Source organism: Astatotilapia calliptera, chromosome 6, assembly GCF_964374335.1.
Source record: "Astatotilapia calliptera chromosome 6, fAstCal68.1, whole genome shotgun sequence".
In the NCBI taxonomy this organism is placed as follows: Eukaryota; Metazoa; Chordata; class Actinopteri; order Cichliformes; family Cichlidae; genus Astatotilapia; species Astatotilapia calliptera.
Genome location: NC_137427.1, coordinates 12,784,257 through 12,810,640, shown reverse-complemented (window position 1 = coordinate 12,810,640; position 26,384 = coordinate 12,784,257). Strand labels below are relative to the sequence as shown.

Below are 26,384 nucleotides of genomic sequence, written 5' to 3'. Positions count from 1 at the left end.
TGGACGTAACATTTTCAGTTTATTATTTTAGTTGATACTTTTAGGTGTTGAGACATGGAATGAAGAGATTTGCATTTTGATCTGACTTCAGGATCAAAATCTGACTTAGATAAACGTGACAAGTGGTTGAAGCAAGGAATTCAATTCAATGATAGTTCTCATGGATTAATCAAACAAAAAACATGAAGTCAAACCTGAAAAGCATGTTGCAGGTGTTGCAGAGGTGGGTCATCATAGGGCTATAAAAGACAGTGCATCCAACAGCATCTTCCTCTTACTTTCAACCTGGAAGCGTTCGTCATTTGAGATTCAACTGTGAATTTGACTCCACTCAGAATTTTAGCCTGTTAACTTTCTGTCGCCACTATGTCTCTGCAGTTTGAACTGTGTCCTGGCAGAATGATCGGGGGCTCCCATCCATGTTTCATTATTGCTGAAATTGGACAAAACCACCAGGGAGACATTGAGATTGCCAAGAAAATGATCAAGATGGCAAAGGTAAATTTAGGATGTGATAGTCTGCCTGTGAATGATGATGAAAAAATATTTGGGCTGTAAAATCACTATCTTGCCTTGCTATCTCTTCTCATCTCTTCTCTCAACAGGACTGTGGTGCTGACTGTGCCAAATTCCAGAAAAGTGAATTAGAGTACAAATTCAGCAAGCGAGCCTTGGAGCGCCCCTACAATTCAAAGCATTCCTGGGGGAAAACGTACGGTGACCACAAGCGTCACTTGGAGTTCAGTCATGATCAATACAGGGAACTAAAAAAGTATGCAGATGACATCGGCATCTTTCTCACCGCCTCTGGTATGGATGAGGTATGAGCTGCAAATAACCATGATTTTCATTAAAGTTTTATTACTTCTGATACCTTTCTGTTTTTCTTAACCTGATAAACAAAACTTAGAACAAAACGTACAGTGTAGTGTAGTGTAGTGTTGTCTTATATGATGATAATGTCACCATGCATAGACTATCAGCGATTAATGAGAGTTTTGATCAAACTGAAGTGAATTAGATGACCTTCACAGTTACCACATCATATTTTGTTCCTTAAATATCAGGTTGTATTTACCTAATTTTAAGACCTGCCAAGTACCAAGTGATTTTTTTTTTCATTCTTTCCTGAAAATTCAGAATTAATAGAATGTTTACATTTTTTTTACATGAATGTAGCTAAATAACTAACACATAGAACAGTACATATATCACAGATCACTGATGATACTCTGTGCCTCAATTACCTTGATATTCATAGATGGCTGTGGAGTTTCTCCATGAGCTGGATGTGCCGTTCTTCAAAGTTGCGTCCTGCGATGCAAACAACTTCCCATATCTGGAAAAGACAGCCAGAAAAGGTACAGGCCTTTGTTGTATTACACCTCAACAGCACTCTTGCTTCAATGTTAAGGAAACATGAAACTGACAGTGTGCAGTGAGTTAAACACTGTGTAAGAAGGTGGGTGTGGTCCTTTGTAAAAAAAAAAAAAAAAGAACGAAAAGAAAAATGAGAAACTGCATTGGACAGGTATAAAAGTGGGCAGGATTAAAAGTGTAACAACGGCGATAAATTTCAAACAATAGCAATGGTCTCCTTCACCGGTTCTCTAGTTTTTAAGCTATTTGTGGCTATTTTCTATTCAATTATTGATTCAGATCATCAGTGTAAAATCAGTGAGCTGATGTCATGCATGAGAATGTGTCTCTACAAGCTGAAGGGAAAAAAAGGCCTGACCATATATGCTAATTTGAGTGTTTGTGTGTGTGTGCCCCGGCCCATGGCGCCCCACATACATCCATGTGCATGCGCACACACACACACACACACACACACACACACACACACACACACACACACACACACACACACACACACACACACACACACACAGTCTCTGTTCTTACGTGGCATGTTTTTTCACATATGAAAAGAGAGAGAGTATGCATAGTATGCAAACGGCCAAACAGCCATTATAATTCGTCATACAATGAGAACAGGACAAATCAACAATTGACAATGACTAATTAATATTAAAATCTGTAACATAATGTATTGTTTGGAGTTTAGTCTGATACTGTTACTATTTTTTACAATTTCTTCTTGGAGCAACTGTAATCCACATTTTTTTGCCCGTGATGCCACCCCCCACCACGATGCTGCCCTGGGCAACCGCCCGTGTTGACCGTATCTAAAACCGCTACTGGGCGGCATCACAGGCATCGGCAAAAAAAAAAAAAATGCTCGCACTGATGCTGCCCCGACGTCATGCCAGCGCATATTGGGAATGGCATAGGCACCGATCGGTTTTCTATCGCCCATTTGCCGGGAGTAAGGGCGCCCTCCGTTTGCGAGGTGCGCCTGCTGCTTGCGGCACAGGGAGAAGAGGGCGGGGTGGCGGGGGATTCTCTGGCTGGCTGGAGCAACATCTAATAGCCAACTCACAAAATAAAACAAAATACAACCAACAAACACGAAAACACCAGACATTATGTTACAGACTTATAATTTGCACCGATGTTTTTTCGAAATTCTATACGCGAAAAGTGAGCGCGAGAGCCCTCGGTGCGCCTGCTTACTGCTGAAGTCAAAGTAAACTTTATTTTCATCTCCGCTACAGTACAGTATATAGAGAGAAATCCCAGAAATAAACCCTAGACAAAGTGAATCTGTGAACCAGGGCCGTGCAGAGAGGTTTAAAGGGACGGGTGCTCAAAGTTAAAAAGGGGCACATTGAACCAGGTTGAATAACAACAACACACATTCATCAAGAATCTAATATGGGAAGGGCAGGGCTGTGTTGATGTGAGACTGTGGACATTAAAATGTCCATAGGAGAGATGGTAGCTGATTAAACAAGTGTCATGAGATAATAACAAAATGCAAAGATTGGTGACAGCGCTTGGAACCATAAGGCAACAAAAAACTGTGAGAAATAATTTAGGCTCTGCCTGTGAATCACTCTTTGCTTCTCTTCTTCCTTCCATCCCATCATTTCATATATCACTCTCCACTTGCTGTCTATCTGAGAACAAGGCACAACTTGTTATTGCAATAAACTATAATCTAATTATCCACACCTAACAACTCTTGCACTTAATCTATAATAAATGATGACAGAAAAATGTTATAGCCCTGCCTTTAGTAGCCTCACACAGCTCCTGCTGTTTCCTCCTCATGTCCTTACCAGCTATGTCTGGACAATGTTATATCATGAGTAATAATTAAAAAAAATCTATATACATAAAACACACACATGCACGCGCACACAGTGACATTTTAGACCTTCTTCAGAATACTGTATATACTATGGGCATCACGGTGCTGATCCAGAATCGTTACATTATTATTTATTACTAGAGCTACAATAATAAAGCAATGAGGAGGGGGAAGTAATAAATATGAAATAATGTATTTATGATGATTCCATTTGTTTCACTATCCACTCTGTGCAGGGGCAAAGCTTATTACATCTTTAAACTGTAGAGATACAATAATTTTACTGCTGTAAAATCCAACTTTTGTCTTATTTAAAATATAAATCTAATATAATCTGCTTCTTAATGTATGTTCTTTAAAATACAGCGTGTGTTTTTTAATATATTATAATTATAATAATGCATAATTATGTGGACATGCATATTAGATCGTTTTTTAGTGAAATATAATCCCTCCAGAAAGGCAGGAAATGCCCAGAAACTTACTTTAAAACTAAACACGTTCCCTAAAACGGTGACAGAGCTGGAATGCAAAATTAAAACCAATGGAAGATGGACAAGAATAGTTCAAAGCCATCAGGCGCTCAGTTTAGAAAAAAGAGAAAAGAAGAGGAGGAGAAACGAGCAAAAGATACAGATAAGCAGATGTGTCATTAGATAATGGCAGGTCATGTATCCTGAAACAATCAGAATCAGAATACTTTATTAATCCCCAAGGAAATTATGTGGGTTACAGTTGGTCTAAGAAGGTTTAAGAAAAAATAGTAACAGTAACAGACTAAACTCCAAACAATACATTATGTTACAGATTTTAATATTAATTAGTCATTGTCAGTTGTTGATTTGTCCTGTTCTCATTGTATGACGAATAATGATGGTTGTTTGGTATCCGTGTGCATACTATGCATACTCTCTCTCTTCATGTATGTGTGTGTTTCTCTGGTGAAATTCAGTATGGTTCCGACAACAGTTTTATGTCAATGTACAATCCTTAATATGTTTTATGTGTGTGTGTTTTTAACAATAATATAAAATTATGCACAAAAGGAATTACTAGTGTAAAAAAAAGTGGTTTTATTTATATATGTTTAGATATAAATATATGCGATGGCCCCTAGAGACAAAGCATGTACAAATTCCAAAACACATTTCTAGCTTTAACTGAACTTCCAAAACAGCGCTACCTAGATCACTTAAATTACACAATTGAAAGCATATGTGTATTGTTTGTGTATTTATACACAAGCACTTATATATATTCAAATAATTGAAAAAAACCCCTGTTCATTTACCTGTTATTACCACACACCAAATCCGGTCATTGGTATTTCCTGGCTTGTGTAGCCATAGGTAACAAAAGCTCAAAACTGCGCCTATGGGAACACTTCTGTTTTCTTTTGTACTTGTTTTGGAGTTTTTAAGTGTTTTGAAGTTTGTACGTGCTTTGTCTCCAGGGGCCACCGTAAATATACCTTTATTTATTCACTCCACATAAAATGTAACAAATAAATCATACAATACAAAAACCACCTATTCACATTTCAACTTTTAACTATTTAAATTTTTAGCTTTTTCCTTTTAAACAAATTTAAAGTGAAACAACACAAAACACTGCAAACCACAACACAATTAAATATAAATTAAAATATGAAAACAGAAAGAAGATGTATATTCTCTGTCATATGGGCCTGCATTAATAAACTTTCTGAATCCTTTATCATCTGCAACTGAAAATAGTTGTGGATGATTACTATACCTTTCTAATGTGTCTAATGTGCTTCGGAGTGAAGCAGAAAAAAGTGTGAGAGAGAGGGTGAGAGAAAAAAAAACCCACGGCTCGCGTCGTTCACTTCAAAGACCCGGCTCGAAGAGCCGTTTCGTTCGCGACAGACACACACACTAGTAACACCCTCACGACGGTCGTGAGGAAGCAATTGATGATCGGTAGCTGGTCGTGAGGTGTTAATCGCTTCTCATTACCCCACGTATACTACACGATGCACAACGCACGATGAAGGCCAAAATCGGGCCGATCACTAAAATGGTCGCACGACTCAAAAATCGGCCCAAATGGGCCAAAAATCGCACAGTGTAAGCCCAGCATAACGCGACTGAAAAAATTGCACAGTCTATGCCCTGCTTTACTTTAATGACATCCCGTGGCTCAAGAGTTGGCAGTTCGTCTTGTAATCAGAGGTTGCCGGTTCGAGCCCCGACTCGGACAGTCTCGGTCGTTGTGTCCTTGGGCAAGACACTTCACCTACCGCCTACTGGTGTTGGCCAGAGGGGCCGATGGCGCAATATGGCAGCCTTGCTTTTGTCAGTCTGCCCCAGGGCAGCTGTGGCTACAACTGTAGCTTGCCTTTGCCAGTGTGTGAATGTGAGAGTGAATGAATAGTGGAATTGTAAAGTGCTTTGAGGGTCCCGAAAAGCACTATATAAATGCAATCCATTATTATTATTATTATCCCATTTTTTCAGTCTGTTCGGTTACATATATATCAACTCTATCAATGTCAGGGCGACCCATGGTGATATCCACTGGGATGCAGTCCATGGAAACCATACGTCGTGTCTACAAGACAGTAAAGGAGCACAACCATAAATTTACTCTCCTGCAGTGCACCAGCGCCTACCCTCTGGATCCTAAAGAGGTCAACCTCAGTGTGATCAGGGTAAGACGAATGAACATCATCATCATCTCCTCTGGGTCAACTATGGTGAAAAAATCAATATGCCCCTATTCCCCACTTTTTTACATTTTTTAATACAGTAATTCATTCTGACTGTGTGTTCTGCCTTTGTTTTGTCTAATTTAGTTTACATGTTAAAAAGATACCCACCCTATGAACTTGACACTTTAGTTTCCACTGCCATTTTAGGATTGATTTTCCACTTCAGATTTTATAATTACTGGGATGTATCAGATGTGACTCCCTTGTAGAACATCACACAGATCCAATTAGTAACCAGTGTTAACACTTACAGGTACATAATTGTTCAACTTTATTTTTTAGTTAGACTGGTAGACAGTGAAAAACATCCTTTCAGGATCATGATGGACGTTCCCAAAAGAGGCAGAAACAATATGAAATGTAATTGAAAATATTTTTGCATTGTTTCTCACATACAATCATATTGTTTCTCACATATGATTGTATAAGACCACTGTGTAATCAATTTATTTCAACAAAATAATTGTATTCTGAATATCACCTTTTAAAATAGCAACTGTAACTGAATAGAGTTACTCGTATTTTGTATTTTAAATACGTAACACCGGTACATATATTCCATTTCTCCCCAACACCGTTGACAGATGATGTTGACAAACTACATTAATGTTTTTCACAGATGCTTAGAACATAATTATTAACGTATATCATGAATGAAAGCTTCATTGCCGTAGTATACAGAGGATACAAATGGCCAGTGCACCGGGCATTTCATGGCACATTATTATAAACCATAGCAGTTTTATAGTACACAACAGCTAGCTGAACAATTACTTTCAAATCCAGCCCCTAAATGATATATGATTTTACAGTATCATATAACACAATCACAAAGTAGATGCTGATTCTGGAGCAAAGACACCTGTCAATGAAAACCAGTGATCGTGTTGGGCAATACAAGACATTTGACTTTAATATGCTCAGACTTAGTCTGTGTAATACTATAGGTTTTTTTTTTTCTTTTTCCTTTTTTTTTTTAAAGAAATACCAGGAGGAATTTCCAGATGTTCCAATTGGATATTCTGGTCATGAGAAAGGGATCTACATCACTGTGGCTGCTGTGGCGATGGGAGCAAAAGTTGTGGAACGCCATGTGACCCTGGATAAGACCTGGAAGGGAAACGACCATGAGGCATCCCTGGAGCCCTCTGAGCTGGCAGAACTGGTCCGAGCAATACGACTGGTGGAAACAGCAATGGGGTCACCAGTCAAGCAAATGTTACCATGCGAGAAGACCTGCCATGATAAGGTCAGTTTGAGTCATTTGACTTGAGTTTTGAAATTCTATCATGTCATAACACTATCAAACCAGTCATTGTTAACTGTGTTTACGTCCACCCTCTTCAGTTCACTGAACATCCATAACTGTGCAAATTTGCAAAACGTACATGAGCTGGATTAAAATACATCTTTTATGTATTTCTATTCTTTTTCTACTCCAGTTGGGCAAGTCAGTCATTGCTAAGGTGAAAATCCCTAAAGGAACAGTGCTGAGCCTGGACATGTTTGCAGTGAAGGTTGGTGAGCCAAAGGGTATCCCTCCAGAACATATGCAGCAGCTCGTGGGGAAGAAGATCAAAGTGGACGTTGAAGAAGATGACAGCATCTTGGCAGACATGATAGAATAAAGGATCTTCCCAAACTATTGGGACAGAGAGGCAGGCAAATAGAGAAGGGTAGAAAATAAAATAGAGTTACATAGGCAGGTAGCTAGAAAATGGACAGATAATGATGTCATTTGTGAACAGAAAGGGATATGATGCATTTAATGAGGGATAAGACAAATGTGAATATTATTGAACTTGAAACATATGTCTGGGTGAAGTTACATGGCAGTTATATGACCTTTATGTAATTTGAATAAATGTAAACACTTTTTTCTTAAGGCCACAGGCCTTTCATGAGGAAATACTCACACTACCAGCCTTGTCCAAATTGAGACATCTATCAGAGTTTCTCAACCAGTGATAAGATTCACATATTTGTCATACTAATCCAGTTTGACACAATTTCTCCCAATTATACAAAACACCTATATGTATGCAGCGCATGTGTCAGGAAAAATATTGTGAAATCATCTAGGGGACTTCATATACAATTTCTCTTAATCATCCAGGTGTCACATGTGGGCTATAACTGTAATCAAATGTTTCTGTAATTTTAATACTTCAAATAAACAAGGCTTTAAAGAGCTCTGTATTCTTGATTGTTCATTAACAGTTTACAAATAACACTGAAATCCATCCAGCCATCCATCCATTCGCTTCCGCTTATCCTTTTCAGAGTCGCTGGAGCCTATCCCAGCCGTCATAGGGCGAGAGGCGGGGTACACCTTGGACAAGTCTCCAGTCCGTTGCAGGGCTAACACACAGAGACAGACAACCATTCACACCTATGGGCAATTTAGATTAATCAATTAACCTATCCCCACAAACTGCATGTCTTTGGACGGTGGGAGGAAGCCTGAGTACCTGAGGAGAACCCATGCAAACACGGGGAGAACATGCAAACTCCACACAGAAAGAATTGAACTCAGGACCTTCTTGCTGGGCAGCAACAGTGCTAACCACCGTGCTGCCCCCAAACTTTACCAAATTAACAAAACAGAAAATGCTATTGCATGCTACATTCAGGCTGTTGATACAGTCTCATTTTGTGGCTACCCAGAAAATTACCTATGCTTTATTGTTTTCTTTTGGTGATTATATCACAGTGATTATATCGCATCTGCAGATGCTTCTCAAACCTTCTATCAAATAGTCTGTACCTTTCGAAGAAAAGCACCAATCCACCTAAACTCAACAGCCATTTCACTGGTGCACTGGATGGAGTTGGAGTGTTGTATTGCATGTACATCTTTATGAGATTTGGGAACAGATTCAGAATCTCAAGATCATACACTGAGGGCTGGTTCTCAAATTCAAACAAGTCAATTCCGGCTGGGCTGGCTGGCCGTTGGGACACATAAACATTGTCAGTTGCAGGAGCAACTTTATGACACTCTGCTGTGAGAAGTTCCTTCATCTTTCCTTCTTCCTTCACATGCTCTCTCCAACAGTCATCTCTCAGTCAAGGAAGTTTAAACTTGGGACAAGTGGCGGCTGCGAGAAGTCCTTCTTAGCTATCCAGAACAGCATCAAAACAAGTCTTGATTGCCTGTAACATACAATATGATGCAACTAAGAATAACAATAATTTACTATATAATTAGCTGTTGTAATTATTTTGTAGGTTTTACTGCCCTAAACCATCTTTTGTGCTCTCAATACTGTATGAGATTTAAATTTTGTTGAGGCTTCTGTTGATATTATGATTAATATTCATGATTAATGATGATCAATATCCCTGATATTTAACAAGGGGTGGATATTTAGTTTATTCTGTCTTATAATTGCACACACAGCTTAAAACAAAGGGTAACATCCGCCCACCATGAATGGACTAATAAATTCAACAAATCCACTCAAAGCAATCTTACCTTTACAATGACATCTGGTTATTCTAGAGAGGGTCATCTTTCAGGGCAAGTGTCTTTGACATCATGCTTGTGAGTATTGGTAGTAAAGCTCCATAGGTCACTCATCCACTTGTAAGATGTCCAGAGCTACTGTCAGGGACTTCATCACAGTGCAGTACTCTTTCAAGAATTTGTACTTCCTTTCGTTAAGGCACTTAATTCTCATTTTTAGACACAGGGGATTAAGTTAATTCAAGGGAATTGTGATGATTCTGGCAATGGCCCCAAAAGGGAATTCCACCTTTTGGATGTGGGTACCATTAGCTTCCTGCAGCTGACTTCCTCCACCTGTTCAGAGGCTAATGTTGATTGACATGCTTTAGGCCACAGAGCAGAGCATTTTGCAATGCTACTCCTATATACAGCCTTTTTGTCTGCACGGGAATTTAGATGTTTGTCAACTTGTTGAAATCAGATTTATTGTGTGCGATGAACATCTGTACTGTGGAGGGCGGCTAAACTGTGAATAACCAGATGAGGTTGAAAGAGCTTCTATGACATCAGTAAAAGTTGATTCATCGTCATCACCTTCTTCATTTTCAGATTCAGACTCCAAATCCAGGGCTGACATACTCTAAATGCTTTGGCAAAATTGGATGCATTGACAGTTACAGTGGCAACCTTGAAGTCCATATGATGGGAATCTCTGCTCCATTTACATCATAGGTATGGCTGCCTCTGATTCTCTTGCATGCTAGGGTGACCTTGTTGCAGTGTTAAGTGGAATGAATCCAGTAAAATGTTACACCCATAAAACTTTTATTATTTACTGTCAAGATGTTAGCAGTGGTGGAAACAAAGTCTACCTCTCAGAGTGTAGCCTTCAAATTAGAGTTTATTATATCGTATTCTCTCTCAAGGTATCTTACAAATCACTTTCTCTGGGGCAGCTTGACACCACTTTTAGTCTGTATTTTTTCTATGATGTGTTGGAAATTTTTCGCTGTAGAAAGAAGTTTTCTTCCCACGCAGAGTGTACAGCGGACACCAATGTTTTTTTTATCACTTTTTGGTACTCTAAAGCTTTAAACGCTGCATGGTCGTACTCTCCCCCACACTCCCTATTATGCATTGTTGATCTACACACATCTGTTGCTACCACGGATGTCGCACGCTCGTACTTCATTATCATGAGACATTCTCAGAAACAAAATCACAGTTTAGTAACGCATCATTGCAGCGTGCTTATGGGAAATTAACAGTATCTAATTACTTTTTTTCAAAAGTAATCCCTTACTTTACTCGTTACTTGAAAAAATAATCAGATTCTGAATTTTTGACATGAAAGGAAAGTTGGAGATTGGCCTATAATTAGCTATGACCACTGGGTCAAAACATGGCTTTTTAGGCAGTGGTTTTACTGCTGCCACCTTGAAGGCTGTGGTACATAGCTGATTATTAGAGATTGGTTGATCCTATTTAAGATTGAAGCATTCATTAATGGCAGAACTTCTTTGTAGGAATGGGGTCTAAAAGACACGTTAATGGTTTGGAGGAAGTAATTACTGAAGTTAACTCAGGAAGATCAATTGGAGAAAGAGTAGCTGTAGATAATGTTACATCTGTGAGATGGATAGGAGTAATTTCTGAGCCAAGGTGTGAAAATGGGTGTAGATCACAATCAGCCAAGGTTTTGGGTGAGCTCATTGTGAAACCTAGCCCCACCCTATCATATGTGAGGCCCCACCCCACCCTATCACCTTCTCGGATGAGAGGTGAAACGTCTTCAAGCAACTTCATGACCTGGATGACTGAGAACCTTGACAGACAAGTCATTATTAGTTAAATTTAAAGGGATGGTTGGCTCAACAGTGCTATGACTTTTATTCAGCCTGGCTGCAGTGCTAAAGATAAACCTAGGGTTGTTCTTATTTTCTTCAATCAGTGACGAATAGTAAGATGTTCTAGGATTTTCTTATAAAACAACAAGCAGGCTAAATGATGACCTTCTAAATTTGTGACGCGCCATTTACTCTCCAGCTTACTAGTTATCTGCTTTAGGCTACATTTTTGAGAATTATACCAGGGAGTCAGGTACTTCTGATTTGAGGCTCATTCTTGACAGCAGCTACAGTATCCAGTGTCATACGTAGTGAGGAGGCAAAATCAGTAACAACATAATCAACCTCTGTTTTAGTGTTCAGGTAGCTGCTCTGCTCTGTGTTGGTACAGGGTATTGACAGTGATAACAGCATGCAAATTATTTTCTTAAACTCAGTTACAACACTTTCAGAAAGACATAGTCTGTGAAGAAATCTACTCTCCACTGGTTTGTAATCAATTATTGTTAATGTAAATGTTATCAGGTGGTGTGTGGGTTCTTTTACATTTTGATAAAAGCCAATTAAGTCTAATAACAGATTAAGTGCTGTGTTGAGGCTATCATTTTTAGCATCTGCATGGATCTGAGCTGAGCACTATCAGATAAAAAGTCTGAGAAATCAGAGAGACACTCTGTGTCATGCCCAGGTGGTGGCACAGCTGGGGCAGCAGTCGTGTGGAGGTGAGAAGGAGGATCCAAATAGGAGACAGCGGCAGAGGTGCAAGTGAGTTTATTTACAGTGAAAAATAACCATGGCGAGGGCAGAAATGAACATAAACCTAAACTGGGAAAAGCTAATAATAACAAAACCATAACTCATGAAGGTACACAGAAAAGACATGGAGAAAGCAGTGCGGAGAGGGGTAGAGAGGGACAGAGATATGCAGAGAAACACTGAGTAACACAGAGTAATGCAGACGATGCGACAAGGAACACAGGCAAATACACACTATAAATACACACATGGTAATAAGGGAATGACACACAGGAGGGGAGCACAGCTGAACCTAATTCACAAGACAAGACACAAACCTTCAAAGTAAAACAGGAAACACACAGACCGTTTTACAACACAAACTCAGGGACACGAACAGAGCACAGAGGACAGACACAGGTAGGGCTGATAAAACACTAAACACAAAAACCAAACCCTAAGAACTAATACAAAATATGAATTAACACAAAACATAAGATGCCCATACAGAACATAATTATGACATGACTCATCGGAGGCTGCTCACAGTGAAGTTGGCGCTGGAGAAATGGCATCACTAGCTGTAGGGAGCCGAGTAGCCTACTATAGTGACAGATCACAAGAACCTCACTTACCTTACAACCAGTGTTGGGAAGGTTACTTTTAAAATGTATTTCACTACAGATTACAGAATACTTGGCCCAAAATGTATTTTGCAACGTATTCCGTTAAGTTACTTAATGAGAGTAACGTATTCTGAATACTATGAATTACTTAATATTAGTGCTGCCAGCGTTACTCTCGTTAAAATGACGTTAATGCCATAACTGCATAACGCTGCAAATCTCCGTTAGCGAGTTAGTGCGGATCACCCTGTGCGTGGGGCTGCACAATGTCAACGTGTTAGCACGTTAAAGCATTAGCGCTGTAAATGTGTGAAAGGTTTCTGCACTTCTTTATAAACAAGGTAGCCTCGGCTAGGGCGCAGATTATTTTGCCCACATCTGACCCCTCTGATCTTCCAATTTGCTCAGCTGTCTTTCAACAGTTTGAGTCGGTTACTCTTGCTCAGCTACAGGAGGTGGTGGATCATTTAAAGCCTGTAGGCTCACCTTATGATCCTATCCCTCCCCTTTTTCTGAAAGAAGTTTTTTCTACCATAGGTCCAACTATTTTAACCATTTTAAATAGCAGCCTTACTTCAGGTGTGGTTCCAAAGAATTTCAAAGATGCAATTGTCAGAGGTGTGGACTCGAGTCACATGACTTGGACTCGAGTCAGACTCGAGTCATTAATTTTATGACTTTAGACTTGACTTGAAAAAATGTTCTAAGACTTGTGACTTGACTTGGACTTTTACACCAATGACTTGGGACTTGAATTGGACTTGAACCGGTTTACTTGAAAAGACTTGATATTTTACCCCAAATATAAAATTTTACATGCATATTATATAGAGATTGAAAATGTGACGTCATTCACGGGTAGAACCGCAAAGGATTCTGGGAACTCGTGGCAAGCGGTACTAGCGCACGCAGGCTTTCAATTAAAATCAGTTAAACAGCGATAAAAAGAAACACAAAAATGTCAAGAAGCCGTTGTATTATTAACTGCAATAGCCGGTCGCATGACAGCCACGGGAAGCCGACGGGTAAAGAGATCGGTTGTTATCGGATTACGTCGTTGAAGAGAAATTGTTCGAGCCATGTTTCCGAAGTAACAAAGACGCGACGGATGGCCTGGATTGCAGCCATTCAAAGATCAAATATAACGTCCCAGAACACTCCAGCTCACAGGTTAGTCTGCTCCAAGCATTTACACGAAGGTCAGTGTTTTTTAGTAGTTAATACGTCATTTTCATAACATAATTAGTGATATAGGTTACAAGCAAGTCTGGCGCTGAACAGAAATTGTCGCGCTATGCTCCTTTATTTATTGTGCATAAATAGTGAATTGTCCTGACACAATATTGCGTTTCGCTTCTGTTATTATGGTACATTGACAAAAACATATACTTTTATTCACAGGATAAAACAAGTTTTTTGTATCACTAATTGCCCAGTGCGATTACAGACTGCGGTAAAGTGAGCCGTCATTTGTGAGCCGCGGTCAAGCCAGCCGCCTCCTATCCGCGCGGTGATTACAGCATACAATATTGTTGTCACTGCTACATTTCTGTAACGCTACCAGAAATTATTTCCACTACTAATTAATTACCGTTGAGCTCAAAGGTCCTATTAATAAACGGTTAAGGAATGTGTATTTATGACGACAATTTGTGAGACTGGTAAACTTATGATACGTACGATGGTCTTTCGTTCTACACGGTGCATTTCAAGGTCCTGCACCCATCCGTCGGTAAACTGTACCTGGGCTTGTTGCAGTGACCTGAAGTTACTAAACTTCATGAGTGTGTGCACTCACTCCAAGAACCGTATAATTATAAATATGCATATAAATATGCTAAGATGAGATAGCTGACTTCATCTAACTAGCAAATGTTGTCCAGGCTACGTTGGTGATGCAGTTTTTTTTAATGTGTATGATATTTTTGTCATGCGATTTTAAAGCTGGTCCTACAACCGCATCCAAGAATAACATGCAGCTTATCTCAGAACTGTCGGTGAAAATTATTCTTGGAGCTAGGTTTAATTGAGCTGCATTTTAAAGAGGTGCAATTTCACAATTTGTGTATATTTTCTAAGTTCACTATTTTGTCATGTGTTGAGAAAAACACAGATTTTAAAATTACATGGTCTAATATTTACATTTAGCATAACTGCAACATTATTTTTTCGTTTTTTTTTTTTAAAGACTCGAAAGGACTTTAAATTCAAAGTTTCAGACTTGTGACTTGACTCGGACTTTTACACCAGTGACTTGAGACTCGACTCTGACTTGCCTGACATTACTTGAGACTTGACTTGAGACTTGAGGATAAAGACTTGAGACTTACTTGAGACTTGCAAAACAATGACTTGGTCCCACCTCTGGCAATTGTGCAACCACTTCTTAAGAAACCTGGGCTAGATACAAACACAGCGTTTGAGAACTTTAGACCAATATCTAAGCTGCCCTTTTTACATAAAGTCTTGGAAAATATTGTATATGACCAATTGATCTCATACTTGAATGCACAAAATGTTCAGGAGATTTTTCAATCTGGTTTTAAAGCAATGCATAGCACTGAATCAGCACTTTTAAGAATTTTTAATGATATATTTTTATCATGTGATTCTGGTGAAAGTGTCATTCTTATTTTACTCGATTTAACTGCTGCATTTGACACTGTAGACCATGAAATTTTAATCTCACGTTTGGAGCAGTGTGTCGGTATAACAGGTGTGGCTCTGAAATGGTTCAGGTCTTACTTAACAAAACAAACCTTTTCAGTTCGCTTAGGAAACTGTGAGTCCTCCCGTGCTCCGTTGTCTCATGGAGTACCACAGGGTTCCATTCTGGGCCCTATCCTGTTTTCACTTTATTTACTTACATTGGGCTCAATTTTTAGAAAACACAGACTCTCGTTTCACTGTTATGCAGATGACTGCCAGATTTATGTTCCTCTTAGAAAGAAAGATGGGTCGTCTGTAAATCGTTTACAAATATGTCTGGAGGACGTCAAGTCGTGGTTGGCGCTAAACTTTCTTTGTTTTAATGTTTCTAAAACTGAAGTAATGGTGTTCAGACCTGCCTCCACTGCTGTTCCGTATGTTGATTTGCAATCCCTGAAATCATTCTGTAAACCAGAGATTGTTAATCTGGGTTTTAAAATGGATCCTGAGTTTAAGCTTGAAAGCCAGATCGGGTTGGTTGTAAGGTCTAGTTTCTTTCATCTGAGGCAACTGGCCAAAATTAAGCACTTTCTTACGAGACAGCAATTTGAAACAGTAATCCACGCTTTTGTAACCGTTCGGCTGGATTACTGTAATTCTCTTTATTTTGGGGTGAGTCGATCTTCTGTTTTTCGACTGCAGTTAGTCCAGAATGCTGCTGCACGCCTTTTAACTGGCACTCGTAGATATGAGCATATCACCCCAGTTTTATATTCACTTCATTGGCTGCCCGTGCATTTTAGGATCCATTTTAAGCTGCTTTTATTTGTTTTTAAATGTTTGTCCAATGCTGCCCCTGTGTACCTCTCTGAGCTTCTTCATCCATACATACCTTCCCGGTCCCTCAGGTCGGCAGACCAGCTCCTCCTAAGCGTGCCCAGGACTAATAAGCTCAGAGGGGATCGGGCGTTTGCTGTGGCAGCACCAAAATTGTGGAATGAGTTGCCTTTACATGTTAGACAGGCACCTTCCTTATCTGTTTTTAAATCACGTCTTAAAACATATTTATTTACCTTGGCTTTTAGCACAGCAGGACTTGTTGATGTCTCTTAATACGTTTCTTATTAATTATATTATTTTTAATTTTAAGATATTTTATATGTAATTTAAACTGTTTCCTCTCTGTTTTATATTTGTAGCACTTTGGTCAACATTGTTGGATGTAAAGTGCGTTATAAATAAAGATGCTATGCTATGCTATGCTACATAATACATCTTGTTAGGGTGGACAAGGTTAAGAATTCGGCTTTCAAATTAATTGAAACTTTGTCTGGAATCATTTAAGCAAATATAATTATGGTGCCGTAACTGGGTTTCTGTAAAGCAGAGTACATCAATATGTTGATCAATTATTAAATCATATACCAACAGGGACTTAAAAGAGAGAGACCCCATGTTTAATAGTCCACATTTAACTGTTTTACTCTTTGGTGCCACAGAATAAATTTCAACAGGTTTTTAGAAAACGAGCTGCTCTATCCAAAGTGGGATGGATTCCGTCTCACTTAACAAGACAAGGTTTTCCCCAGAAAGTTATCCAATTATCTATAAAACCCACATTTATTTTTGGATGCCACTCAGCCAGCAACATGTTACGCCTTGTAAGACTGGGGAGGGGACCGATGAAAAGTATCCAAATTGTTTTGGATTTTAAAAAAAAGGAAGTTGCGCCCCGGGCGCAATTGACCCGTATTAACTTTGCATATGTTGTTATGCATGTGTTGCAGTGCTCTGCGTTTTTTCTTTCTTTTTCAGTGTTGTTATCCTTGCAGTGATTGCATGTTCTAACTGCGTATATTTGTTGATGTGCACTGTTGAGACTCCGCCCACTTCTAATCACTAATTGGACATACCTGGGAAGGCACATACCTGTGCCTTCCCGGGGTCGGTCACGGCCCTGGCGGAGCGCCGAGAAGACGATCAAACTTGACTATCTAGAGGAAGTAAAAGTCGGAAGGCACAGAGGTGAATAAAAGGGCCTGGCAGAGCAGAGAGAAGGCGAGAAATGGAGTGGTAGCTGGTGGCAGGCAGTTGTCGTGGGGAGCAGCACAGAAGCCAAAAGAGGCAGCCTGGGAGGTGAGAGGACAGAGGACATTCTGAGAGAGTGGAGTGCGACTGGTGGTGGTGGCAGGTTGTGGAAGGCCCGGCGTCCTGGGCTGAGACAGAGATGAGCAGAACCAGAGGATATTTTGCCAGCGGCTAGACCCGAGGACAAGGAAACGAGAGCCCTGGTACACGCTTGAGCCTAAGGCAGAGGCGGGCGGAGTTTGGAGCGCTGCCCTTGTGGGTGGGTGCCGGAGAGGAGTGATGTAGAGCGGGTGTTGGGAGGACGCCACCGGCTTCACAATGTAAGTAAAGGAAATCAAGGTATCTAAACCAAGGGCGTAGATTTGTGCAGAAAATAGGTTCAAATGTTAAACAAATTTCTTCCAGTGAGTGAATGTTGCATATAATTTAATGTTTGCTTGATGCATAAAGCTAAAAGATTAAAACTAATAAAACGAGTTTTAAAAAGAGACTTTTCCATTTGATTACATTTTTTATGATGGATTAGGCAGAAAAAGTATAATTGGGCTGAGAGATCTATCGCTTTATCACCTGTTCAGGTTGTAAATCATGTGGGTTTTTTTTTTTCAAAAGTAACTAAGTAATTAATTACTTTTGAAAAACGTAATCAGTAAAGTAACGGGATTACTTTTTTGGGGAAAGTAATTAGTTACTGATTACGTTTTTCAAGTAACTTGACCAACACTGATTAGCACTAAGGGAACACTGAATGACCTGGTGGGTTTTGTCCATAAAACTACTCATCTAAGATTACCACAAAGTAAAAGATCTTTCAGTAAAATTATGCAACATTTTAGGCACACTATACAAACATTACTGATGAGTGCCTCATCAGTAATGTTTTCAGACCCCACGGCGTCTTTTGCTACTCAAGTTAAACATGATATATAAATCACTTAAATAACTTAAAAATGTTATTGTTTGGCTTTTTTCAGTGTTTTATTTATTCTTGAGTAAATCTGTTTGGCTGAGATTAAAGTTAGTTTTCACACAGCTGAATAAAATGTCAAACAGAAAACGGATTAAACAGAAGTGTGAGATGGTAGAGAATTTACTCCAATGTCCTGTTATATTTTATATAGCAAGGAGCCAACAGCTGAGTTTATTACAGCAGTGATGCAAATCTGAAGGCTAGACCGTCCCATTTCACATCCTCACACTTCCAGCCTTCTCGGTCTTCAGAGGTCCTGGCCCATGTAGACCGCGAAGGCCAGGTCCTCTGAAGGATGCAGCCCCTGAATTGAGACACAGCTATAGTGACGGTCTAGCCTTTGAATATCAAGCCAAGAAAGAAATAAGTACTTAGTTTCCAAATACGCCGGTTTGTCCACTTGCAGGCCAAAGTGTCATGTTTGTTTTATTTTTGTGAAATGTATTTTTATTCTGTCCCCTGCGTGCGTGGTTCTGGTACACGAAGTGACAGATAGCTAAACATATGCCGTAAGCACTGAAAGCGTTGAATGATGAGTCAGGCGTGAAAGTAAAGTTGAGGGCTGTTTACTTGTTTGTCTTCATCAACGTACAACTTACAGTGATTTCCCAGAACTTGTGAAACTACAAAAAATACAAAAAGAAATATGCTCAATAAAGAATTATGCATTTGCTTCACATGGCGAACAGATCTAGGCATTTATATATAAATCTCTCCAAATATGCATAAAATCGATAAAATATACACCACTCACTACTTATAAAGATGAAACACAATTCAAACTTACAAACAATGCTTCTCCATGGCATAACACAGGTGGATGCTTAAGGATTAAACAGGGAGACTTCTGGTACGCCTTATTGTCCAAATCCCAATACTAAAATGGCTTCCTGCATTACCCCACTCATGTGACTCTAAACATCCAATAGGAAACTCTTCCTGTATCACCCCACTCATGTGACTCTAAACATCCAATAGGAATACAAGCCAAACCACATAAAAATTCACTTGACCGCAGTCTCCAAGCTAACCACTAGGAGATGCTAAAATTCTCAATGTGCACATAACATTACACTCCCCGCCTGGTATTGAACACAATACCACTATCAATTTCTTAGCAGTTCAATCAGCTAAAGAAAACAGCACATTGACTGTCCATGGTAGATAATCAGATAGACAAAAGTACCACTACTTCGGTTACTGGTCTAAAGAAGGTCTTAATGGTACCTCCTTTCGTGACCCTCAGTTCGAGTTTCCTGACCTTTCCATCGCTGTCTGGGTAAGCCTTGGTGACAAGAGCCATTGGCCACTGATTTCTTTTTACCTGAGGGTCTTTGAGCAACACCAAGTCCCCTTCCTTGACATTGGGCTGACTATTTTGCCACTTGCTTCGATTTTGAAGAGTAGAGAGATATTCTCGCCTCCATCTCTCCCAAAATGTATTCGCCAAGTGCTGAACACGTTTCCACTGCTGACGATACATATCTGTAGCTTCAAATGATCCTGGAGGAGCAAGAGGGGTGCAGACCTTCTGTGTCAAGATCATTGCTGGAGTCAGAAGAAACGGTGAATCTGGATCACTTGAGATGGGAGCAAGAGGCCTTGCATTTATTATCGCTCCTACTTCAGCCATAAGGGTCGAAAGCACTTCATGAGTGAGATGCGAGGGACTGATCTGAGAAAGCATAGAGTCAAGAATCCGTCTCGAAACCCCAATCATTCTTTCCCATACTCCTCCCATATGGGAAGAATGAGGTGGGTTGAACAGCCATGTGCATCCTTCCTCACTGAGGTACCTTGAGATATCGGTTTCATCCCGTAGGAGAATTTGAAGTTCTCTGCAAGCCCCCTTAAAGTTTGTGCCACAGTCAGAGCGGATCATCTTCACAGGACCACGCATAGCAAAGAACCGCCGTAGAGCATTAATGAAGCTCGATGTGTCCATTGACTCTATGAGCTCGATATGTACAGCACGAACACTTAAACACGTGAAGAGTACTGCCCACCTTTTAGAGTTTGCGGCACCACCTCGGGTGCGACGGGTGGAGACATTCCAGGGACCGAATACATCCAGGCCCACATTTGTAAATGGAGGTTCAGTGCTAAGACGATCAGGTGGAAGATTTGCCATCTTTTGCTCTGCGGGTCTACCACGAAGTCTGTTGCATGTAACACACTTGTGCAGGTTTCTGGAGATACATTTCTTTGCCCCTACAATCCAGATGCCAGCCGTGCGGATAGCTCCCTCAGTAAAAACTCTGCCTTGATGGTGAACCCGCTCATGGTAGTAGTTTACAAGTAGAGTAGCTATGTGGCTGCGGCCAGGAATGATGAGAGGATGCTTTTCATGTGTCTCGATTGAAGCATGCTGGAGCCGCCCACCAACTCTTAAAAGTTTGCTATCATCAAGAATTGGGCTGAGCTTCCTCAGAGGACTGCTTTTGGGAATTATTTCGCCTTTCTCCAAACAAGACACTTCCACTTGGTATGTCTCCTTTTGTACACATCCAATAATGGTATGCCTTGCTTGCGACAGTGTATCCATTTTGTGTGGCTTCAAACAGTGATGCCAACCTTTGCAGTCTTGCCCATTGCTATCCTTCTCAGACCTGAAGGATTGGACGATGTGGATTAGGGAGGCCACAGCTCTGACAAGGGGTTGCCACATGGAAAATCTTTCAAATCGATGCGACCCCATACTCCTATGGGGGTTTGCAACAGTAGTAATGTGGCTTCTGACCTCTGTATCAGAGTCTGGATCAATGAGGTCATAGGATGTTTCTTTACCTGAGTCTATGTCCCCAGAACGTCTCAGAAAACGTGGACCTGTAAGCCAGTTGGTGCTTAAGAGACGAGCTGGATGCACTGACCTGGTGGCAACATCTGCAGGGTTTTCATCAGTGTGGACATATTGCCATTGTTCAGGGCATGAGAACATCCTTATCCGTTCCACTCTGTTGCTGACATACACATAAAATCTCCTGCTTTCATTGTAAATATACCCCAGCACCACCTTGCTGTCAGTATAGAACTTCAGACTATCAAGACTAACGTCCAGCTCTTTCACAAGCAGCTCAGCAATTTCCACTGCCAGAACAGCAGCACCTAATTCCAGCCTGGGAATAGTGTGGAATGGCACGGGGGCTAACTTGGCTTTCCCCATTATGAAACCTACATGACATTTACCTTCCACATCTTCCACTTTGAGATATGCCACAGCCGCAATGGCCTTGGTGGAAGCATCCGAGAAGATATGGATCTCTGTACGTTGTGCAGTGGACAGGGACGTAGCAATGTAGGCTCGGGAGATTGCAAACTGTTCCAAATCCTGCAGTGAATCCCTCCAGGTAATCCACTCTGTTGCCTTTTCAGACGGGAGGGGAGCATCCCAGTCACTACTGTCACGAGTGAGCTGCCGCAACAAGAGCTTTCCATGAATAGTAACGGGAGCTACGAGACCAAGTGGATCAAACAAACTATTGATAGTTGCAAGAACTCCTCTTCGGGTGAATGGCTTCTCGCTCTTGGCAACACGGAATGTAAAAGTGTCATTCACAAGGTCCCAGCTTAATCCAAGACTTCTCTGCAAAGGAGTTGAATCTTTGTCCAGGTCGAGATTTTTCAAGTCTTTTGCATGATCTGTTGATGGGAAAGCCTGCATGACAGTTAGGCAATTGGATGCTATTTTATGAAGTCTCAAGTTGGAGATGGCAAGCATGCCTTGGGCTGCCTTGAGAAGACTGATAGCTGCTGTTGCAGATGGCAGTGACTTGAGTGCATCATCAACGTAGAAGTTCCTGTGTATGAACTCCTTTGCCTCCTCCCCAAACTCGCCCTCTCCATGTAAAGCTGCTCTCCGAAGCCCATAAGTAGCCACAGCTGGAGAGGGGCGGTTGCCAAACACATGGACTCTCATACGATATTCCACAACTTCCTTCGTGATGTCGTTGTCTTTAAACCACAGAAATCTGAGGAAGTTCCTGTGGTCTTCCCTGACAACAAAGCTGTGAAACATCTGCTCAATATCTGCTGTGATGGCTACCTGTTCATGCCTAAACCGCATTAGGACTCCCAGCAGAGTGTTATTTAAGTCTGGCCCTGTCAACAGCACATCGTTCAAGGAGATGCCAAGATAAGGAGCGCTTGAATCAAACACAACTCGGATCTGGCCAGGCTTGCGTGGATGATAGACGCCAAAACTGGGAAGGTACCAGCATTCATCTCCATCGTTGAGTGCTGGAGCTGGTTCAGCATGATCTCGATCAAAGATATTCTGCATGAAAGCCAGAAAATGTCTCCTCATCTCAGGTTTCCTTTCTAGAGTTTTGCAGAGACTGGTGAAACGAGTCAGAGCTTGTCCTCTGTTGTTAGGCAGCCGTGGTCTTGGCATGCGAAAGGGAAGGGGAGCTACCCAACTGTTAGCATCATCTATGAACATCTCATTATTCATCAACTGAATGAACCGTTTGTCCTCAATAGATGGGGCAACTTCATTGTCATTCTCTGTTCTTTCGAAGATTTTGTTGCCAAGTAAATGATCATCAGAGTTCTGAAACAGGCTGTCCAGAGGATGAAAGTGTGACAGGGTTTGAGAGTTGAGAGGTCTTATGCCTGTCCTTGTTGTAAGCTTCTCTTTCACAACTAGGTGGCTGGGACATGGACTGAAATGAGAGTGACGCCCATTCTCCAGAACGTTAGTCCGGTAGACATTAACTGCTTTCGGCTTGTGAGCTGCACCCAAACAGACATCTCCAACTACGACCCAGCCAAGGTCCAGTCTTTGGGCATAGGGTGCATTATTGGGCCCGTTGCGTTGGTCTCTCACTTTATGGACTTGTAACAGCAGAAGGAGAATTTGCGCATTTGGATCAAGTTCAGGGATGAGATGAGTGATAGACTTTAGGTGTGGGTGGTGTTTGACTACATCAGGAGTAGGTATCTCCGATCTATCATCTGGGATATGGCTACACTCAATAAGTGTGGGAAGAGGAATGCTGAGACGTCCATCCAATGGCTGAGCAACAAATCCAACTCCTCTTCGGCCAGATAACTCAGTGACTCCCGCACATGTGCGCAGCGTGTAGGGAGAATCGCTACCCTTGAGGCCAAACAGGTCGAAGAATTTGGACCGAGCAAGAGACCTATTGCTCTGGTCATCAAGTACGGCATAGACTTTTATAGATCTTTCTGGTTGTCCTCTAGGATGCACTTTTATGAGACAGATTTTAGAGCAAGAGCGGGAGTTATTGGCAATTCCACACACTTCTGTGCATTTGGAGATTATGTCAGGAGAAGCCGCTTCATCTTCCTCCCCGCCATGCTCATCCTCAGGGTCTTTGACAGCCCATGGAGCTGGTCCTGGATGAAGTGCTGTGACGTGCTTGTCACTGTTACACTCTTTACAGTGAATAATTGTTTTGCAGTCTTTAGCAACGTGTTCAGTTGAGGAGCAGCATCTGAAACAAACTCCACTATCTCGCAGGAACGTTTTGCGTTCATCCAGTGTCTTAGCTCGGAAGCCCCTACACCGCTTGAGAGGGTGGGGTTTTTTGTGAATCGGACACTGTCTGTCCACATCCAACTTACTGCTAGCTGACTCTGTGGGCTTGATGGCAGATGTTGATGTAATCTCTGTTTTGCTGGATGAGACGTGGTTCCTGGAATGCGTGTACCTTTTAGGTGAGTTTTCTGGTTTCACTGTCGTCATCCCAAATGAGCTAAATGCAAAACTTGGATCATTACGAGTGCGGGCTTCTTTGCAGACAAAGTCAGTGAAGAATGAGAATGGTGGAAACTGGCCTTGGTTTTGCAGCTTGTACGCACTGCCTTGTGTCATCCATTTTTCTTGAAGGCCATACGGCAGTTTCTCCACTATTGGTTTAATGCCGCGAGAGGTATCCAGATAGGCGAGCCCAGGCAAACAACCTTCTAACTTTGCTGACCCCAACTCCCTTAACAAGTCACCAAGCTCTCTCAGGTTGAGAGGGTCCCTGTTGCTGATCTTAGGAAATCTCTCCAGTTTGTCCAGCAGAGCTTTCTCAATTATTTCAGGAGACCCGTAGTTCTCTTCAAGTCGCATCCACGCCATCCTGAGCCCTGCAGCGGGGTCATTGACATGAACAGCTCTGATTCTCCTGACTTGCTCAGATGATTGAGGATCTAACCATCTAGTGAGAAGGTCAAGCTCTTCATTGCAGGTGAGTTTTAGCCCTTCAATGATGTTCATGAAGGTAGACTTCCAGCCCCAATAATTCTCTGGACGATCATCAAACTTTGTCATCCCGGATGTCACAAGTTCCCGGCGAGCCATGTATACAGCAAAGTCATTAATGCCGGTATGGTTCAGAGCAGAGGGCTGCGCTGCTTGCATTCTAAGAGGATGTGTGTGTGGTTGAGGTTCCTGCAGGGGGGTGACACTACATGGATAAATCCCAGGGTAATTCTGAGCAGATGGATGCTTCATACCATTTTCTTCAAAGGTAGTATGGCTCTTGACACGAGCTGGAGTGGAGCTCAGTCCATCAATGGCTGTACGAATGGGATTCAGTTCGTTGTCCTGGAGTGGTGGCGCATGAGAGAAATCGCGTGGCCGACTGGAGGTGATATGGGACTCAAGGCCGGGCAACGACAGCTGACTAGAGTGCATTCTTGAGTGACACTCAACATAATCATTTGTTCTTTTTTCTGTGGAGTCAGGGGGAATTCCTATGATGTCCGCTGCCCTGAGATCTTGTTTAGAGCCGAGTTCTGCTACGGCTGATTCCAAAACCTCCGCCTCAGCTAAAGCCGCTGCAACTTCTTTCTCTTGCTTCAGTGTGGCCAGAGCAGCCTCCATGCGTGCCTCTTCTACTCTCAACTGGGCTTTTTCCACCATGAGTTCAGTTTCTTTTTTGACAAAGGTGGAGCGAGCACGCACTGCTTCAGCTCTTGCACGTGCTTTAGCAGCTGCTAGGCTTGCAGAAGACTTGCAGGAGCTGTTAGAAGAACTAGCAACAGATCTAGTCACATATGACTTCACAGATGTTCTTGGAGAGCTAGTCTTCTGTTGATCTTCTGTATCTGGCTTATTGTCCATGATGACTATTCGGCATGCAAGGTACAACTAAACAAGGCAGGAAGACTAATGAGCGTTAGCGGTCTCTGCTATCCAGACTTGCTGTATTATCCCTGGTGTGATGCTGTTTTTTCACTATTCTGTCCCCTGCGTGCGTGGTTCTGGTACACGAAGTGACAGATAGCTAAACATATGCCGTAAGCACTGAAAGCGTTGAATGATGAGTCAGGCGTGAAAGTAAAGTTGAGGGCTGTTTACTTGTTTGTCTTCATCAACGTACAACTTACAGTGATTTCCCAGAACTTGTGAAACTACAAAAAATACAAAAAGAAATATGCTCAATAAAGAATTATGCATTTGCTTCACATGGCGAACAGATCTAGGCATTTATATATAAATCTCTCCAAATATGCATAAAATCGATAAAATATACACCACTCACTACTTATAAAGATGAAACACAATTCAAACTTACAAACAATGCTTCTCCATGGCATAACACAGGTGGATGCTTAAGGATTAAACAGGGAGACTTCTGGTACGCCTTATTGTCCAAATCCCAATACTAAAATGGCTTCCTGCATTACCCCACTCATGTGACTCTAAACATCCAATAGGAAACTCTTCCTGTATCACCCCACTCATGTGACTCTAAACATCCAATAGGAATACAAGCCAAACCACATAAAAATTCACTTGACCGCAGTCTCCAAGCTAACCACTAGGAGATGCTAAAATTCTCAATGTGCACATAACATTACAATTTTGTAAGATGTTTTAGTGTTGAAATATAATTTTATTGTACATTTATGTTCACCAGTTCTACGTTATACCTGTGTATGTTAAAAGGAGTACAGTAAACATCTGTAAAGAAGAACTCTTGTGTCTCTCATGTATGTGTACAAACCAGCACAGGCATCTTTCTCACAGCCTCTGGCATGGATGAGGTACAAGAAAAAATGAATCCTGTGTGCAGCAAATTTCACTTCAACCCACAGAGGACAGTATGG

General features: G+C 41.3%; 1 protein-coding gene and 3 long non-coding RNA genes across 4 annotated transcripts in view; 1 reads left to right on the top strand and 3 right to left on the bottom strand.

Annotated features, from left to right (window-relative positions):
* LOC145429209 (uncharacterized) overlaps nucleotides 1-433 on the bottom strand; it is a 45,947-nt gene extending 45,514 nt beyond the window's left edge. Inside the window, exon 1 of the long non-coding RNA XR_013909433.1 lies at nucleotides 195-433. This is a non-coding gene — a long non-coding RNA (uncharacterized LOC145429209). The remainder of the gene's footprint in view (nucleotides 1-194) is intronic.
* LOC113023912 (N-acetylneuraminate-9-phosphate synthase-like) lies at nucleotides 266-8,145 on the top strand. Its single transcript, XM_026170372.2, has 6 exons — nucleotides 266-498; nucleotides 606-821; nucleotides 1,262-1,361; nucleotides 5,740-5,894; nucleotides 6,937-7,203; nucleotides 7,397-8,145. Exons 1-6 carry the CDS (start codon nucleotides 367-369, stop codon nucleotides 7,580-7,582), a joined length of 1,056 nt encoding a protein of 351 aa, XP_026026157.1. The 5' UTR covers nucleotides 266-366; the 3' UTR covers nucleotides 7,583-8,145.
* A 10,725-nt stretch (nucleotides 8,146-18,870) lies between these two features.
* On the bottom strand, nucleotides 18,871-19,230 carry LOC145429393 (uncharacterized). Its single transcript, XR_013909627.1, has 2 exons — nucleotides 19,108-19,230; nucleotides 18,871-18,943 (listed from the first exon to the last, which is right to left on the bottom strand). It is a non-coding gene; the product is annotated as an uncharacterized LOC145429393 (long non-coding RNA).
* A 6,382-nt stretch (nucleotides 19,231-25,612) lies between these two features.
* On the bottom strand, nucleotides 25,613-25,972 carry LOC113024591 (uncharacterized). The gene is made up of 2 exons (XR_003272687.2): nucleotides 25,850-25,972; nucleotides 25,613-25,685 (listed from the first exon to the last, which is right to left on the bottom strand). It is a non-coding gene; the product is annotated as an uncharacterized LOC113024591 (long non-coding RNA).
* Nucleotides 25,973-26,384: the final 412 nt, after the last annotated feature.